The sequence below is a fragment of the Salvelinus sp. IW2-2015 genome, unplaced genomic scaffold (genome assembly GCF_002910315.2).
Source record: "Salvelinus sp. IW2-2015 unplaced genomic scaffold, ASM291031v2 Un_scaffold303, whole genome shotgun sequence".
Lineage (NCBI taxonomy): Eukaryota > Metazoa > Chordata > Actinopteri > Salmoniformes > Salmonidae > Salvelinus > Salvelinus sp. IW2-2015.
In genome coordinates this window covers 9,186-29,210 of record NW_019942533.1, presented here as the reverse complement: position 1 = coordinate 29,210, position 20,025 = coordinate 9,186, and the positions used below count along the sequence as shown (strand labels likewise).

At 45.7% G+C, this 20,025-nt stretch overlaps 1 protein-coding gene across 1 annotated transcript; it reads right to left on the bottom strand.

The window, feature by feature from the left end:
- Nucleotides 1-6: 6 nt before the first annotated feature.
- On the bottom strand, nt 7-19,466 carry LOC112068232 (protein Shroom2; the record flags this gene model as incomplete). The annotated part of the gene is made up of 9 exons (XM_024135326.2): nt 18,612-19,466; nt 17,041-17,189; nt 6,570-6,680; nt 6,204-6,221; nt 5,969-6,109; nt 3,030-5,649; nt 2,589-2,668; nt 1,359-2,081; nt 7-568 (listed from the first exon to the last, which is right to left on the bottom strand). Coding segments are annotated over exons 1-9 (4,614 nt in total), but the record flags the coding sequence as incomplete, so codon positions are not given.
- Nucleotides 19,467-20,025: the final 559 nt, after the last annotated feature.

The following is a 20,025-nucleotide window of genomic DNA, read 5'->3' as shown; positions in this document are numbered from 1 at the left end:
CAATCCCTGTTTGGGGGAGACTTTCCTCCTCTGGTGCCCCCCATCCAAGATCTGCTCCCCCTGGGGGAAGATCCCCCCCATCAGATCCATGGTGGTCTTCATCTTACTCTGGTCCAAGATGTCCACCAGGGACTTATCCTTGTCCATGATGTCTCTGGCCAGCTCCTCTCTCTTCACATCCTCCTCCGAGTTACTCTTCTGAGGCTGCTGGGGACCCATGGTGGAGGTACCGGAGGGTCCGTTGGTCTGAGACTGCCCAGGGGACAGGGCCTCTTCTGGGGCTACAGTGAGGGTTGGSTCCCTGGGGGGACTCTGGGGCCCATGGCGTGTGTAGGGTGTGTAGGCACGGAACAGGGAGTAGGGCTGCGGCTCAGGGGAGGGCAGGCTGGTCGGTAGGGGCGGGGGAAGGTTGGGCCCCTCTGAAACTCCAGGGGCCCTATTTTTCTCGCTGTGCAGCAGGTACTGGCGGCTCTCCCTCTCTGTGGTGCTCTCAGCATGGACGATCTTCACAGGGACCTTCTTCCCTACATTGCTCATCTCCATCACAGTGTTCGTCCTGTTCTCTGGCCTGTAGAGACAACAGTAGCTAGTCTTAACTTACAGTTATCCAATGTATTATGAGAAAAATGAGTGACAGGTGTTGTCACTTAAAATGACACAAATGATTGTTATGAACACATTCTTTAGCCTTTAGTCTACTTTACAGCTCAGTTTACTGAAACTGAAATAGGATTTTATGTCAGGAGTGAGTCACATTAACCACATCTACAATATACAAGCTTACAGTCCATGTTACTGTCTGACAGTGGACAGGTTGAGTCAATGATAATTACAGGGATGGAACGGCGCCGCCGACTGAAAGGTCATGCAGTCAGTCAATCATATGACCAAATCAAATTACAGCCTTCTGTCTCCGGGCTTAATGTTAATGCCCTGGCTACTGTGGCAGAAATACTGTATGTGCCCCAATGCTGAGCAGCTGAAACCAAATCATTGGGAAATGGATCATAGGAAAACTAAACCATTGCATTCTGGTCTGTGGCACATCATACCATGTAATTCCAAATAATCTTCCATAGCCTCCTCTATCAATGTGCTGCTACTACGATAAAGAAATGAGACTTCAAATCGAGCTGCCTCACGCTACAGAATCAGGAGATAGGCTCCTGCAACTAGGTGCCGTTCTGGCTCGGACAAGGCTTACTGTAAGTAAAGCAACACAACAGTCCCCAGTTAGTTACGTAAGGCTGTACAGTAGTTTGAAGGGGAGCAGATGTGTATAAGAGACAGGTACAGTAGTTTGAAGGGGAGCTGAGGAGACGGGCATAAGAATGCCAGTTAAGTTGCTTAATGCTTACCTGTTCTGGGCTTCATCCTGCATAGACACAGAGACAGGGGGCTGGTCCGTCAGCCTCTGTGGAGCAAACTGAGGAGAGGGAGAACGAGTCCCACCTGAGGAGGGAACCGTCAGACTGGCAGGCTGGTAGGAGAATAAAGGAGAGTGGGAAGAGGAGGTGGAGGATGGCTCTAGTGTTGAATCAGCTGCTCCCTCCTCCGTGTCCAGTCCAGCGGGTCTCCCGGGGGAGGGAGAGGGGAGCTGGGTGGAGCCCAAGGAGCAGGCTTGGTTTGGGGCAGGATCCAGCTCTGTGCCATGGGGGGAGCAGCAGCTGCTGGATGATGGTTCAGCCTGATGGGTGCAAGGGCCAGGCAGGAATTCCTGGGAAGATAGTCCGTAGGAGGAGGATGTGGTTGAGGAGGTTTCCAGGCCTAGGAGAGGCCAATGTGGCATGATGAGGCCTGTATTCTGGGGCTTGGGAGCGGGCGTTGGAGGTGGTAGTGGTTGCTCAGACACAGAGCTGTGGGTGTGGTTGGAGGGGTACGGGGGGAGAGCGGGGAGGTTGTGGGCGGGGTCCGCAGAGTCACYTTTGTATCTGTGGTCYGAGGGGTGAGGGAGAGGGAGGGGGGTGGCCACGTCTCTGCTGCTGTGTGGCTCTGTGTCGGTCAGTCTTGGAATAGACGGTTGTGGAGGCTGTGGGAAGTGGTCGAGCTGGGCTGGCTGCTCTCGGCTCTCGCTCGGCCCTCTGGCAAACAGAACAGAAGAGGCAAATATAAGACAACATACTCACACTGAGCACATATTCAACTGAAATGAGGAGCAGAGGCCTTTCTGAATTGATTTATTCACAAATTCAGCACTTACTGTCCAATAAAATAAAATAAATTAAAAGATCAACTAATCTCCGTAATAACACCCAGGGAGCAGCGAGTGGGTTTACAACCTGAGACCTGAGTTGACTGTGACAGCCTGAAACAGGTTTACACTTTTACCTGGGCAGGGAAGTTCCCTCCCAAACCCTGATCACCTGATAACTACACCTGGGCTGAACTGGCATGCTCCCCACTCGCCCTAACTCAAACTGATATTGTTATTATACTGTAGCACACACTCATGTACATGTGAGTGTACGTTACTGCACCGTCAACAGATAACTATCACCTTGAAATGTGTTCCAACAATAGGTGGATAGGTTATAACCGATCTGAGAACAGAAACCAGAGTCGAGAAGAGAATACTGTGGGATGCTCACCTGGTGGTGTAACTGCCTCCTTGCTGGTCCTGTCTGTGATCCAGATTTTCAACAGAGTCTCTCCATGGCACAGGGATCTTCTGAAAGAAAATTAAGAACACACTGAATTGCCATAATATAGCTGGCCCAATATAACCTTCTGCTAAAACAGCACTCTGGCCAGCTGATTTAATGTTGTAGACAATACAGCTGGCTCTTTCATCCCCCTCCTCCCCCCTGTAACTATTCCCCAGGTCGTTGCTGCAAATGAGAACGTGTTCTCAGTCAACTTACCTGGTAAAATAACGGTAAAATAAAATAAATAAAATAAATTTTTAAAAAAACAGCGTGGACTTTTATATCTTTAAACAAACTCATGCATGTCTGTGCTAACGTAAAAGGAAGTCACGCAGATCACTTCACTACCACTACACTAAGAATCATTCGATGGAAACGCTTCACCTGTGTGTAGAAGTCTTGTGAGGGAGACGATCTGGACCTCTCGTGGACACAGACAGGCGTCTCCTCTGTTCCCTGGTCCAGGATGTTGTCAGCAGAGTGGTACCTCCCCTGGGTCTTTGTGTCTGAAGCCTTCCTCTGCATGTTCCAGGTGACCTGGTACTCAGTGAAGGTCCCCAGCCTCTGCTGCTCCAGTAGGGCCTGTCTGCCTGCGGGGCTGAGGGGGTCTGGGTGGTGGTCACTGGAGGTCTCACTGGCCAGGCCTGACCTCCAGCCCTCCTCAGTTTCTCCTGAGTGGGATCTCCCTCTGGCCTTGCCCTCTCCGTGCTCCAAAGTGCTGGAAGTGGTGCTGGAGCTCTGCTGGGCTGACTTGTGGATGGTTGAGATGGGTCTGCAGAAGGCAGGTTTATCAGCCATTTCAAAGAACTTCCGCCGGTCTACAAARGACCGTGCTGTTCCAACAGGATGTTCTCCCTCACCCTCCACTCCCAGCTTGTTTATCTTGTCTGGCTCGGAGAACGAGTGGACCCTCTTGTTCAGAGGGAAACGCTTGCGGCCGCCAATGCGGGAYACTATGTGTGAGTTGGGTTTGGTTAACTGAGCCTCCGACCCTGACCCGGGAGGTTCTAGGTCTCTCCTCCTAAAGGACGTMGCCTGGAGGACCCTAGCCTGCGCCTCTTTGAGGTGGTCCTTGTAGGAGGAGGAAAAGGAGCCATCGGAGGAGGTGGACTTCCACCCCCCCGGGTCTGTCTCCTCTTCCTCTGGCTCCTCCGTCTCGCTGGGGCAGGTCAGGGTGGCAGCGCTGCAGCTTTTCTGCAGCTGGGCCCTCTTTAGCTGGATCTCGTTGCGGAGGGTGGTGGCGTATCGGTCGCTGCGTCTCGCCAGTTTGCCCGTTGCCGTGTTGTCTGTTAAAGCCTCCTGTATGGCGTGGTTGGCTTCTCCCCCGCCGTTGGATGGTGGTGGTTGTGGTGGTGGTTGTGGTGCCGTAACAGGGTGATTGTTCTCCACCAGGCTCTTACTCTCCTGTGCTAGAGAATGAAGCATGGGGCTTCTACTCTCCTGAGCCAGACTGTGGAGCATGGGTGTCTTTTGAGAAGAGATCTTYTGGTTCTCCTGAGAGACCCAAGGGTCTTCTCTCAGTGGTGCCGCCTTGTGGTCCTTGGGCGGACTGGGAGAGTAAGAACTTCTAAGCTGGCCCTCTGTAGAAGGTCTCTGGCCCTCACTCCTCCTCTCCTTCTCCTCAGTGGTAGGTTTACCAGATGAGGATAAGGAATTAGAGGCTGTGTGCCCGTAAAGCAGAACATTGGCCGGTTGGAAATTTCCGTTCCGCTCCTTGCTGTTGGTGTAAGGCTGCTGAGGATTAGGAGGATACTTGACCTTGTTGGTCTTGTGGGAGGAACTTGTGGAGCCCCTGTCATTGGAGCCCTTAGCTAGCTCCATGTCAGCCCTCCAGACCTCTGATTTGCTCTGTCTAACACGAGTCTCTGGCTGGGCTGGCTGCTTGGTTGTGATGCAGTAGTACCGGATGTGTCCTCCGCCGTCATAGTTCTGGTCGATGGTCGAGGTGGACAGGGACGTGGTGGAGGACCTCACGTGGTTCCTGCTGTTACTGCTGTTGGTAGGGAGCTCCTGGAGGCTGTGGTAGTAGCTACCGACGCTCTGCGGCTTCGGTGGATGTGGGGCGGACCTGGTCTGCAGGTAGAAAGTGCTTTCGTCGCTGTACTGCCGCTGGTGGTTGGGCAGGCAAGCGAAGGGAGACTGACTCTGTCTCACGTCCTGGCTAGACASCGAGAACAGTTTGTTTGGGTTGCTGAGCTGGTTGTGGTTGTAGTCAGGTGCTCCTGCTGCTATATTTGGGTGGAGGAAGTCTTTCTTGCGAGGTGGAGGGTTGTAACTGCACCTGGGGTCTACCCCGTTCTCATCATGAGAGATATGGTTGCCCCGGCCTCTGTAGCTGCTGTTCTCTGGGGCCCCGGCCAGCCTGTCCACCCCTCGTTCCTGGTTCTTCATCTGCCCGTGTGGTGGAGCTCCAGGCCCCTCTGTGTAGGCAGGGTACACCTTGGTGACAGCAAAGCTGTCACTGCGTAGGGGAGGAGGAGGAGGAGAGGGGGGCGCTGCTACCCTCCTCCTCTCTGGGACATGCCACACAGGGCCTATGTGCGATCTGCCTGAGCCTGAGCTGGAGTAGCGGGAGCCAGGCTGCTCCTCTGGGACTGTCCTGGGGCTCTCCAAGCCTCCGTCCCCCTGGGGCAGCTGGAGGTACCGGCTGTGGCGCTGCTCACCCGGCCTTCCATCCTCACTGGTCTGTGTCTGGACCCCCTTATAGAACATGCTGCCCTCAGTCGCAGCAGCGTCAGTGTTGGCGAGGGCCAGAGCAGGCTCCGGGGGAGGGCTGGTAGTGGAGAGGCAACTGAAGGCCGATTCTCTCTTCCCACCAGACCCTCCACCGCCAGAGAGAGGCTCAGCGCTGCGGTGGTACCTGCTAGGGGAGAGGCATCCTGGTGGGTAGGGGTGTGAGAGGCGCTCTACTCTCTCCATATTCCCCACGGAGCTGAACTGGCTGGATAACTGGCGTAGATTCGAGTCGTGGTCCCTGCAGCTGGAAAGATCTTTTGTGGATGCACTAGAAATAAAACAAGACATTGTGTTAATAATCTGGTTAGCAGTAGCTAAATTAGATTTATATTAGGTATTATAAGCCACTTATTCTGTGTTTTCTTGTTCTTTGATAACTGACCTACTTTTAGATTTTTGTATACAATGACAGGAGATGAGAACCCCATAAGAATAATGGCTGCCCCTACCTCTGAGGAGATGGAGTAACCATAAACTCTCTGAATGTAACTCAAGACAAATTCTCTAGGAACTGTGATGACCCTAACGGGCAGTGTCTGAGTAACGTTGACACTAGGAGGAGGTCATAGATTCTTCCAGCAGCTCACCTGACTTCATGTTTGACCTGCCATACAGGTGGAGGTGGGGGTGCAGGTGGAGGCTCTTTGTGACTCTCTGTGGGTTCGGGGTGGTCTTCTGTGAACTTGGAGGAGTGCCATGAATGGGGCCGGGAGACTGGTTCATTCCTCCTACAGAGAGAAGGTTAAGGAAAGCACGTTATTTAAATGCAACTAATTAGAAACCAGAAGGTAACAGACAAATTCTTTCTCATTTCAGTCTCACCCCTTGAAGCGGTTCTTCCTGAAATGCATGTCGGAGAGAGGTAACAAAAATATGTAATTCAGTAAAAAAACTACTACAAACTACTATAAAAATTATATACAATCTGATGTGGAAAAGTTGTTGTTTTACATTCATTGTGTAGAAGATATGAACCAAAACAATGAAATATAGACATAGACAGATGAGATACAAAGTGAAGCTTTCGCCGAACAAACCTGACACACAGACAAGCACCACAGACAACTACAGTACTATACGCCACGTAATATTGGAAGCTGGGATGCAATGGGTGACATCAACAACAGAGTGGGATTGGGTCGGTTTGGGATAGCTAGTGTACTGGAGGAGGTTGCTATTCCACAATACCTCATAGAACTTCGTAATATCTTGGTGAGAAAGTTCCTGGCCACATGTTTGTCAGTTTCTGATTCTGATGGCATGGTGGTCTGTGAGWCAATATCCACCATTTTCATTTTCCTGGGCATGCAGCAGAGGAGGAACACATACAATAGTCAAAATCCTAAAACAAATCCCTAGTCACTATCATTTAACATTTTAGTAATTTAGCAGACGCTCTTATCTAGAGCGACTTACAATAGTGAGCACATACTTTCCCCCCCCCTCCTTTCATACTGGTCTACCAACTGAGCGACAAAGTACTGAAGATCCTCAGTATACTGTCAGTGACTGACCAATGGGAACTGTGCACCCCCTTCTGGCCAATCAGAGATTTATGCTTTATATTCATTGTACATTGAATGGTATGTAACATGGGTAACAGACCTTAATAATTAGTAGTTCATTTGGTCAACTCTTAGACGTTTGATGGATCAGTACTCAAAACGCAAGAGGAAACCACCATTGCAGTAGTAATCTATGAGAAATATCTGTTATTTAGAAAAACAACACTGAGACAGAATAGAAATGACCTATAACATGGTCTGTCTGGTGGTCATCCCACTGCCATATGGCTGTACGGCGACAGACAGAGAGAGATCCCTTGAGTGTAAACAGCATGGTGTAGGCGGGGGCTTAGCCTTTGAATCAATTAGAAAGATGAGATCAGTGGTTTCACACTATGTGCAAGCTGGCGTCTGCTCAACACAAACCTGGGTTCAAATACTATTTGAAATATTTCAAATACATTTAGTTTTTGCTTTAGCCTGCCTGGAGTGCCAGATGGGTGGCATTTGCACTTTTACAACTATTATATTGGTTCCATTGCACCAGGAAAGTTCAGTCAAGCCCAGATAAAGAATGTGAAATTATATCAAATAGTATTTGAACCCATGTATGGTCCAACAGGGCATTTTCAGTCCCTTTTTTTTGTCACCCTGTGACCCACACCCGGTTGGCACGACCAGAATGGACTAGACAAGAGCAACATATTGTGGACTACAGATACTGTATAAGCGTAAGGCTAAGAGCCACCCACTCAAATCCTTAACCTCTCTGATCTACGATATAAGACTCCTACATTCCATCATGGGGCCAAAGGAATGTGAAGATGCATTTTGATTGGCAGTCAGCCCCACAGGAGCTCTGTCTGAAGTGGGACATCAACGTTGGCAATCTTCCAAAAGTTCASGCACTTGGCTCATGGAGTCAAGCTAATTTATGGGAGGGAGGCWGAGGGCAACCTGAGAAGCTCTCCTCCTCAATAAGAAGCATAAAGAAAGAGAGCGTCAGAGACAGACCACGTAGGCACGCACGCACACCGACACGCACTCACTCACTCCCTCCCTCCCTTCCTTCCTTCTCCAGTCAGTCAGTGGTCCTGAGAGTGGTATGCTGCCCTAACAGAACCCCAACAGAGCTCACAATAGAAATGCAAATGGCTATTCTAGTCAGGAGTCCTTATTGTCAGGGTTACAGCTGAACTGCCACAGCTACCCAGAGGGGAGGAGACGACGTTGGGGCTAGTTTCAGAAAATTCTCCTCCGGTTTCAGTGAAAACGACATTCGAAAACAAACAGTAGCGAAACTGACCCAATTGGGTGTGAATATCTAGGCTATGCGGGCAGCAAGCGTGAAAAGTGTAACCTAAACTGTAGGCTTAGATAAAAACAGAATAAAACAAGAGGCAAGCTTTGTAAATACACATGGAGGGAATTAGCATTTCAAACTGAAAAGAGATTTATTGAAACTAAATTTTAAGTCGCTCGGCGTGGAGTTGACACAGCATTAGGTAGGGAGACGGATGAGAGAGAGGGAAGTCCAATGAGCTTAATAAGAAGAAATCAAAGAAAACTTACCAAAGAATTCTCAATCTCGCTGTGGCATTTCAGATGCACTCTTTTGTCAAGTTCTCTTTCAGCAAATAACAGCGTCTCAGAGAGCACTGATAAAGCAGGCTGAAAATGACTGCTCCTCTCCTCAGAGCCTTTCTACGCAGTGCATTCCTTTGAGACACTTCAATGATCGACAAGGCACTTCTACAGACCCTGGTCAGATTTTACAGCTTCTTTGGCCAAGGAGCTATCTGTGCAAAGGAATTCTCCACATCCATAACTTCTGCTGCATCAGTCCAATCACAGAGCTCTCAAAACACAGAGATCGAGAGCTCTTCTACCCTGCTCTTCACACACACTGACCGACACTTCATCTTGGTGTGGCTACAACAAGTGTGTATCCTCCCAGTGTTGTAGTCAATGGGATATTTCCTAGGGGATTGTGAGGATTTACCTCGGGAGGGGAGGGGCCAGGGTTATTGTCATGCCCAGTGTCCTCGCTGTAGATCAGTCCATGGGGCTTTCTCATTGGCTCATGGCCCATTAACCACTGGAGTGGAGTTAAAAAAGTAAGATTGCTTGCATGGTCAGTCAGCACACACACTCGATTTGAGTCACGCGCGGAATCCTGGCATGAGACAATCAACAGGGTTTCACCTAATTGCAGTTAGCTTGGACATGTAGATTAGTTTTAAACAGTTCCAATTCCAGAGGAATCTGTAAAGCTGATTTGACGACAGCATTACAAAAACAGGTCATTGGCAACCAACCAATGCGCACCACACAGTTGGCGTTGGGAAGTACGCTATATCGTAGTGACGAGACAGAGATCTCCACTTAATTAACGGAGTCATAGGTCAGCTGACAATGGAGAGAGGAACACAGAAAAACAACTGATCCTACCCCCTCTTGTTAGTGAACACCGCAATGACCTTGATGGCAGAAAGACAAGGCCAAGATAARTACTTGACTTCTCTACCCGAATGATATCAGTCATGGTGGAAAACACAGCAACTTGATACAGACGTCCAGTGGAGATGATTTCGTCCTGCAGTCGAAGAACAAGCGTCATCGACAGGTACTCCACCATTACATTCCAGAATGGCGAGGGGGGTTGGCGGTGGATGTATGTAAACCAAACACTGCAAGTCCCTAGACACAATCGATCCCCGTTTAAAATAACAGTAAACATTTCTAAGAGAAGAGCTATTTTTTGACTGGTTCAGATAACGAGGGAAGAACCAGTGACTCTAATAAGGACGTAGAACTGTTGAATCACCACCTTGCTGGACAGAAGAACCAAACCCAAACAGAATCAGGCAGTGTGCCCTGCTATGCCCAGGTCCACTGAGCCCCGCTGCCTGGTGCCTGCTTTTTAAAAACGGGGGCCGAATGAAACAAGCAACACAATAGAAAGTGCCTGCGTAATCACAGCTGGYCTTATCGGCTGGTTACAGAGAGGAGACCTCAGCATCAGGCTCCACACCCACGTTACATGCCGTTCTGTTCCTACAGGGTTCAGATACCAGCCTGTAAAATAGTGGGTATAGCATGTGGCATAGGGACGACGGTCAGTCCACTTTACCATCATTCTACAAAAGACATCTGGAACAATAAACTGATGGCCTAATAAGTCCTAACCCAGATCTGATAAAGTCACCCCCAAAAATGTCAAGTGCCTGTCTCAGAGTAAATGCTTACTCTAGAGTTGAACAGTTTGTCTTGGTGTGGGAGTGGAGGTAGAGGGGAGAGGAGGCCCTCGCTGTCATGTTAACGGTTCAGTGTTAATCCAGGGCTTTGCCTGAGGATGGGAGACTTCCTGCCTGACAAGAGTAAACACTATAGGATCTTCCTCTCCCTCCTCACATGTTTAGGTTGACTATACAATAACCCCTGAAGGATCATTTAACCACACAGCCCAATTCAATTAAAAGTTGAGGAAAAGTTGAAAAGACGTGCCTTGTTTTATTTTGGCTGTCAGCAACCCCGTTTTCAAATCTGATCATGGAAGAAGACAAAACTAGTGTGACATAGCTAGAATAAAACAATACAGACAATTGTCACTGTGCAGCAAGATACACCACCAAAAATGACTATTTTTGAAACACTAAGAGTCCTAAAAGATACGCTTTACAGCAGATAAAGGTTCAGTGCCCTCCTTGTCCTGTGAGTCTCACTTCTAGATAGCTCTTTACCACTAAAGTGAATAACAGAGAAAAGCATACCTGAAATGATGTCTTCAGTCAATTCCTACCCTCCATCCAGGCATATCAAGGGAGATACAATTGAAACCACCCCCAGAGCCTGGCTGTCCTCATTTGACTACACTGGCTTCCCAAAGCAGAGCTAATGAAAACAATGAGCTCTAGTGAGACAACCTATCCCAACTAGCAATGTCAACTCACCTAGGCAACATGGAACATTCCACTTTCCAAACCAAGCGGGGGGAGGCTAAATCTACAACACATTTTTTTTTTAAGAGTTAATACAGTAAAAGACGATCTATCCAGATACTCCACAAACTATGGAGTCTACACCAGGAATAAAACATCTACTTTTACACTGGTTCGTATAGGATTTTCATAAGATTCAACCGTTTTTTATTTATTTATTTTTTTACAGTGTTTACTACTTTGCCCTCTCTCTAAGCTGAGCGAATCCATGCCTGTGGCTTTACAAGTTGTAATAGGATTCAGGCATTAAGATGCTGGAGCCAGTCAGCAGGGACCTCGTATGATGTTATGAGGCACGAGTTACACTAAATTACTGTAAACATATTTAATTGGATTCAGATTCTATATATTTTTTTAAATCAGTTTTATGCAAGTATATGCCTCAAGTGTGGCCTACTATACTACAACACACTTGAACAGAAAATAACGTGTTTATAAGAACACAAAAACCAGAGAGAAATTCGACAAAATATTTTTTTTTAACATTCCGATTTTCATAGAACACTGGGAGTTACGTGAATTCACTAGGCTTATATTACATATAAAAAAGCAACTTTGTCCACTAGATGGCATGTTGTTGTGCCTCTTCTACTGATCCCATCCTTTCTGCAGTTGTTTGTTCTGGTTAGCAGCAGGGCGTGTGGAAGACCAGAGTCCGGAGAGATGAAATCACATTAACAGAAGAATACAACACAGAGGTGTGAATGTCTGATTGAGGAAATTCAATACTGGATGCCTAAATAAAAATCAGGGTTGATCCATCATTGGCCCCCATTCAATTCACTGTGTGTGAGAGAGTTAAAGTCTCAAATCCACAGGGGGTTCACAAAGAATTCACCTAAGAATACTCTGCATGCCTTCTAGACCAGCATATGGTCATTAGCTAGTTACTGGTGGTGCCAAAACGCAGCGGGTTGGCAGTTTGGCCATGGTCTATTCACACACACAGTGGTCTTTTCACACACAGGGGCCCTGCCTGTTGAGTGGTGACAGTCCCCTACCACCACCAGCTGTCTCGGTCTATCTATGTCAGGGACAGCCAACGACACAGCCACAGCCAGGCAGCTAGACCAGCCAGCCAGGACCCTTGAATTCAGACAAAGCCCCTGGGACAGAGCGCTGGTTGGCCCTGGCTCCCCAAACAATGGCCCTAACTGGTCCTCTTTGTGTGATTGACAGGGTGCACTCACATGGGAAATGGTTCCCCTTTTGTTCCGTTGTCCCGTCTCTAATGGTGTCATAGGCTAGCTAGTGTATCACACACACGTTTGTGGCCGACTGATAAACTAGATGACCGCCTCAAATGATGCTATGGTGCTTGAGATGTGCGCAAGTAACATCATTGATTTACATAAACGGAGGTTTGCTTTCAATTGCCAAGTTATCTCAGAAAACCTTGGCATTGAAAGGGTAACATTCCTGAGTAATGAATGAGTCATAATGAGGAAGGGTTTGACCTGTAGTGGGGCAGTCGGAGCTGAAAGTCAGAATGATCAAGGGTCTGTCAATGGGATTTAAAAGTGTAAGAAACATACGGGAAACAGAACCGATGGGTGTCTCTGGACAGAGTGATGTCTGGTGATGACAGAGAGCCGAGGTAAAGTGGGCTAAAGGTCCCCCATGTTTCGAAACTTGGCATACATCTCGCTCTCTCTGCCCCTACCCTCGCCCACTACTCCCCAGATACTCCTCTGTGCCATTTAAGAGTCATTATCTAACCTGAAATAACAGCCGTGACACAGAGAGAGAAGTCTGGACAATGGGTCCATTGTCTTCCTCAGCCAATGAGAAGGGAGGCCCAGTCAGTCTCTACAGGACATGCAGCCCCCCTGCCTAAGTCATGACATGGGCAGTATATTTCTGCTGTATACAACCTAGTTGCATTCCAAATGGCACCCTAAATGGCACCCTATTCCCTATACAGTGCACTACTTTTGACCAGAGCCCTATAGGCCCTCGTGAAAAGTATTGCGCTATAGAATAGGTTGCCAGACCCAGACAGCCAGCCAGAGGAGCATGATAAAAACCACAACACTGAGGCCGTAAAAGTCTGGTGTTTCTAGTGTAAATATACACTATAAGGCACTAGATATGTGTTGCACGGTGTACCAAAGGTTCTGTACTTTTTCAATATTTAAACATGAAAAACGGTTTGGTACTAGAATTTGTTATTTTCGGTACTTCTGTCAAATATCAGCGCAGCCAAACCAAACGAGAGTGTGCTCGCATACACCCTTAAGACTAGAAAAAAAGCAGCAATAGTACTGTTTCTCCATTTTGAGACGGCGTAGCCAGTAATACACTTCATCAAAATATTCAGTTAATCTAACTCAAGAAATCTGTCATTCATTTGATGGGGGGGTCCAAAGAGAGCTTAGTCGTGCAATTTTACATCTAATTAAGTATTTTTCTGTGAAAACATTTGCATGAAAACGAGTCATCTCTCTTTGTTGTTATTCAAAGACATTCTTGAAGAATCCCTACAGTTGACCAATCGCCGACGAAGGAGCGTCGACTTCAGCTCCGAACTTCGGCTTGCCTCCAGAAAAAATGTTGTGTGCCCGAACAGCCTTTAAAAATATATATATATTTTTTTTAACTTGCCGAAGTCCAAAACATCATCATAATATATGCACGAACTCTACCGAACGGTTTCGGTTGTGAAGCATGCGACGCCTTTATAGCGCGAGTGTCTGCTCCATGCCCTGCACTGGGAGTCTGGGCTGTTAGCTTATGTTAGCTCCCCACTCATGATGCATAGAAGTTAACACACTTGAATAATGTGACACGGCATGTAGAAATGTTGAAACGGTTAATTACTGATTCACAAAACAATCTCCATACAGGCTACAACACTTTACAATGCAAGAAGAAACCAGTAGCTTCCAGCTTTGTAGGCTAACTTCCCTTTCTAGCTTACAACTTAAGCTAATGTCAATTCACTACTCTGGTATTTTGTTTGAGGAACCATAATGCAAAATATTCTGATTTCAAGGCAGATTGCCACCAAAACTTAATTAATTCACTTAAATCAACGTCTCTCCCAAAGACGACCTATTCTGTCTCAGTTTATTGACTGTGTGTGTGAGAGAGAAAATAGGGCTCTGGTGGCCGCCCCACTCTTGCCTAATGAATGACGTCATTACTGGTTAGAGAGACTTTTAAAGAGCACTAATAAAATAAGTTACTTCTATGCAAATGTTGTTGATCAGTAGAATAAATGGAAGGGAAACTGTAGCCCGATGAAATCACCCATAACAAGCACAATCTTGATTTACCCAGTTTATCAAGAGATTTACCATTCAAATAAGTTGTTATGTAGTCAGACAAAGTCAAATTGATTGTATTATTGTATTTATTAATGCATTCATGGCCGTCTCTGAAAAAATGACATACATCAAGTGCCATTCTGTGACTTTGGCTAAAATGTTTATTTTTTAATGTGGTATTGTTTTAGAATTGTTTTGGTATCGAGTATCATGATAGTATCGAGTAGGGTTGTGCCGAGTAGTCGGACAAAATTTGTATCGTACAGATATGGGAAATTTTCCTGATACAATTATGATCCCAGTATTTTTTGTTATTATCCGTGATATAAATATATATATTTGGGTGGCAGCACGCATCTATCAATCAAGTGCAAGGTGCTATGTGGTCTAAATAACTCAACTGGATAGTTTGCCTGTCTGTGAAGAGAAGGACGGGGCTGTACGTTAATCCTGTTGCTCTGATTGGATAAAGTGAATCTGTATTTCTCCATCCACTCGCTCCACTTCATAATTTCATCTGATCACTTCTCCTCGCATGTTCCGGTCTGATCATTTAGATTGCTGCTGCTTCCTGTTTGCCTGCTACTATGATAAATCAGATGGTCGAGAACGTTTGCTAGCCAGCAAGCTATCAATGTGCATAATATCTAACAAGCGGCCGAGGGTAGAGAAAAAAGATGAACCGCCGATGCGCATTCTCTGACTGAGTGACAGCAAACTTTTCTGCCTGTTGCAAGTTGAGGAAACAGACACACTTGATTGGTCTATAAACATGCAGGGAGATAAGTAGATGTCAAAATACCTAGGCATATTAAAACACTTTTTTGCCGATCGGACTATTAACTGTCAATTTACAGATACGATTAGGAATATGAGTACGGCCATGTTGGCAAACCACTAGTATCAAGTATTGTGATACTAAACCTGGTATGGAAGACAACACTACTAGATGTACACTCACAGACCTAGACAGCTCCACCCATCCTCCCACAGCTTTAAACCGTGTATCTGCTTTTCCTTCTTCACATGTCTTAACAGCGTTTGGAGCTCAGACAATACATTTTACACTTAAGTCATTTAGCAGATGTTCTTATCCAGAGCGACTTACAGTAGTGAGTGCATACATTTTCATATTTTGTTTGTACTTGTCCCCCATGATAATCGAACCCACAACCCTGGCGTTGCAAGTGCCACGCTCTACCAACTGAGCCACACGGGACCATAATGAGATTACGCACAACACATCCCACCCCATGCTCTGAGCCTCCCATTCGCTATTGAGCAGTCTAGTCGTAAATGAACAAAGGAGATATTTGCTGGCATTGACACTTTCACACCTACCAGAGAATGTATGAGAATGTGTTTTATGAACACGCCACGAAGTTCAGAGCATTCCTTCCCCTATAGGGCGGTCTTCAATGTTCTCTACACTGGCTTTCTCTCACTGTTGTGTGAAGAGGTTCGTTTGCTCACATAATTTAAAAGGCATGTACTGCATCCCTTCGCTGTTGGGTAGATATCATAGATATCTGTAAAAAATGAACCTCCACACTTCTTTACTAAGCATAGTAGATATCACGGATGAAAGAGTGTAAAAAAATAAATAAGTGAAGTTCGTACCTAGTCCTAGTGTAGACATAACAAGCTGTGGCCCTGCCCTTCGTGGTTTAGTAATGATCAGTTAGCATTCCACTCTTCCAGTTCAAACTAAGGTATACTGTACTTTATGACCAAGCAATATTCTATAAATGACATGCGTCTAGTATAATGACAGTCCTGTCTATGCATGTCAGTGGTTAGAGTTGCCATAAACATTGTCTTCACAAATACAGTACCAGCCAAAAGTTGGTTTGGGTTTAGTGGGACTATCGTTTGTTTTTCAACAGGACAATGACTCAAAACACACCTCCAGGCTGAGTACGGGCTATTTGACTAATTAGGATAATGATGGAGTGCTGCATCAGATGACCTGGCCTCCACAATCACCCGATCTCAACCCAATTGAGATGGTTTGGGATGAGTTGGACCACAGAGTGAAGGGAAATCAGCCAACAAGGAACTCCCTCAAGACTGTTGGAAAAACATTCCAGGTGAAGCTGGTTGAGAGAATGCCAAGAGTGTGCCAAGCTGTCATCAAGGCAAAGGGTGGCTACTTTGAAGAATCTAAAATATATTGATTTGTTTAACACTTTTTTGGTTACTACGTGATTCCATATGTGTTATTTCATAGTTGTGATGTCTAAACTATTATTCTACAATGTAGAAAATAGTAAAAATAAAGGAAAACCCTGAAATGAGTAGGTGTGTCTAAACTTTTGACTGGTACTGTACATAAAATATTCCCACCTGTTAACAAACCCCAACAAAGGGCAATGTGTGACACTAGCACCAATTACAGCTGCAGCCTCATTGCTTTACGTTTCATCCCAGCAGGTCAAAGTGTGTGAACTGATACACCTCCAGCTGGTTCTGAAATTCCCTTTCTGAATGCACCGACTACATTACACAGGACTCCTTGTTTCCCAAGATAGTGTCTTTGTGGGTTAAGGTTAGCTTGTTTGACACTTTGCAGACACTTGAGTCCAGAGTGAGTCATTTGTACAAAAAAAAACATTCTTCCTGATATGCCCAACTCTTATGTGCTGCATTTGGTATTGTGTGTCAGTTTCGGATAAAACAATATATTAATGTACATCCGTAAGTTTAATGTATACCATTTTAAACACATGGGCACTTCTCAGCACAATAGGAGAGATGGTACGCAGCAATCACTCTATGATAGTACCCATTGAGACATCCTGTATTCAATGTCTGTCATATTCAATTCAATAGAAATGTATTGTGCCTGGGTGTAAGGGTAATTTATTTGCAGCTCATAGCCCACCTTCTGACGACCAGGGCGAGGGTCTTGTGGGAGCTTTTGACCAGACAGATGGCCTCCTGCCTGGATCCACTGATGGGAACTGTGTTGATGTTGACAATCTCATCTCCCACCTGCAGGCTGACGGTCGCCGCCTTGCTGCCCTCCTCCACCTGAATCACACAACAGGAATGTTTAATTAAAGGTGTTTATAAGTAGTTTATTCATCATTAATAAAACAGCTGTGACATACTGGGGCAAATTGAGATTTCTGAAGTGAAGAGTATAAGAAAACAAATACACACAGATAGTGTTGGCAGGGGGAAAGGGGCCCAGTCAAGGGATGCTGTCTGATAGTTATGTGGATAGAAGAACATGTTACAGACTTAATGTCTCATTAGTGAAGTATATTTTAATAACAGTTCACTTTCCATAGTTCATCAGTTTAGAAGAATATCACATTCCATCCACAGACTGTGTTGACAGGACCCTCTCTTCAACTCTGCCATGCTGGCATTGAGTCAACTTCATTAAAAATGGTTCTATCATATCCACCCTTCCAAATCCCCTCTCTCCAGCCCAGTCTCAACGTTCAGAGGGGGACTAGTCTACTACTGACAAGCGAATGGAGCAAGTCACAAAGTTATATGAGATGTATGCTTTTGTAAATGATATCAATCTAAAATGAACAGGATGGATTGTTATTTCGTGTAGCTTCTGAAAGTGACGAAGAGCTGGAAAACACAAGCAATATGGCGTAAACCCAATCCCTGTAAGTGATGGTGGCCAGTGACCATGGATCCGTGCTGAGTCCATTGTGTCCTGCCTGCACTGGAAGAATTTTACTGTGGCAACCTGAGAGCTCTGATTGAAAAAAATGGAACCATAAGCAACTTGAGAACGGTTGGAGCAGACTTGTTGCACATTCCATCACTTATTCTCTACACATACAGGAGTACAGGAGAGGGGAATGGAAACAGAATGGAGAATAGAAGTGGAAATGGATGGAAACAAACTGTTTCCTCATTCTGTTGGAGAGCAGCATTGACTGAGCCAATCCTGGTCAGCCACTGCCAAACACACATTATCTTCACTTCTGCATTCCTGAATGGTTCCTGGTACTGCTGTGATGAGCATGGAAGACAGCCCCCCCCCCCCCCAAAACACACATAGAACAAAACTTGTGGTGACTAGTAGAGATGTGCTCAAGACATTGGCCAGGGCAGAAGTTTAAAGGTGAAAACATGCAACATACCAAAGGCATAAAGGCATAGGGACAGCCCCAACTATTTCTGGACTGAGAAAACATGTGAGTGTTGGATGAAACACACACAGTTAACCAATCAGGAAACTACGGTGATGTTCCAGTGTTTAATCTCCACACAGCCTTATTTTCATAACAGGGGAAACAGGAAAGGTGAAACCCATCCATGACAGTGGAGAAATAATTACATTTAAATTGTTTTTATTTGCATAATTGATCTATGGTACATGTTATTGTTGTTAATTTGCACATCTGTTGTTAACTAGTGTGGCTAAAGTTAAGTCAATAAGGGTTCTCTGTATTTATATTTCTTCATCCTAATCATAGATACCTTGGTTATGAGCAGTGGTTCTCGGTGCTCCAGACCCCCTCTCAGAGTGAACCCCCAAGGCGCCCCACCAAACAGCAGGACATCCACAAATCTATATTCAACATCATCCTGAATCCCGTCCCCGACACCCGTGAATCTGTCCGCGTCTAGGAAGGCTTTGACTTCTCTGGCTGACATCCTGAACTCGCTTCTGTAGTCGACGACGTCCATAGTGTTGAAGAGGGATGGGAACTCTTGACAATCAGAAGTTCCCGATTAGCCCCCCGTTTTATTTCACAATATAATGAAAAACTAACTAGTCACTATAATTTGCTGTCATATGTGAACACCTGCCATACTCCATACACGATAATGCGTTTAGCTGATAAATAACGACTACCCTCAGCTTGTACAGTTGTAGTTTATCCTGGTAAGACGGCGAATCGATATCAATTGTCCTCTTTCTTTCGTTATGTTTTCCATCACCGACATCTTTACCTCGTCACTCATAGTAACCAACGGTGACGGAAAAACATAGGTCTACCCTCCTCTCCAAGTGTGCCTATTCAACAGGCATAATTTGATACCTCACGCATCGTTTTCAACCAGCTGGCTTCTCTTAAGCAGACAACAATCCAAAGTTTTGACACGTCTGAAAAATACATGGTTAATGTTTTAGAAAGCAAAAAAAATACTAAATCAAATAGTTTAGGCAAGCCTACTTGAGGAGAACAGGAAAAGAATACGAAGTCAAGTGAAAACCCAGTGTTGAAGGTCTGCACTGGACAGGCACCTGCGATGAGACACCTGCATAGACAGAAATAGTAATGGCGTCTTTTTGTAGGCACTATAATCCGCCATGGTTCGTTCGACAAAGCCTATGGAGAAAATTAATGACGTGTTTGGATAAACGCCGAAAAAAAGTGTGGTAAACACGGGGTTAGGCCATTTTATACGTTTTATTCTATAAAATAATCTTAATCAGCTAACGTCACTTTGTGAGTTATGACGAATTTATGTTAAAAAAAACACACAAAGGCTTCATAATTCGCTAAAGTAATGTTAACTGAATGCTATTATATCATAGAAAAAAAAACGTATAAACTCTCCTGTGTTAACCGCAGACCTTATTTTTGACGTTTATTCCAAAACTGTAATATTTCGTCATACATTTTTCCCATAGGAATGGCTAAACGAAGCAGGGTTTTAAGACCACAAGCTGGCGAGCAGAGGCGCGCGCTCGATCGCCTCGCACTTGACTAACATTATTAATGATTATGATCTCTTGAGTTTCTCTCATGTGCAACATTTAATTAACCATTTTTATTCCATATGATAAATGCCTCTCAGCCACTAAATATGTTTTTGAGATTATACTGCCCCCCAGCGGGGAGAAAAAAAACGTTCAGGAACGTTTCTAAAACCGTGTAGGTTC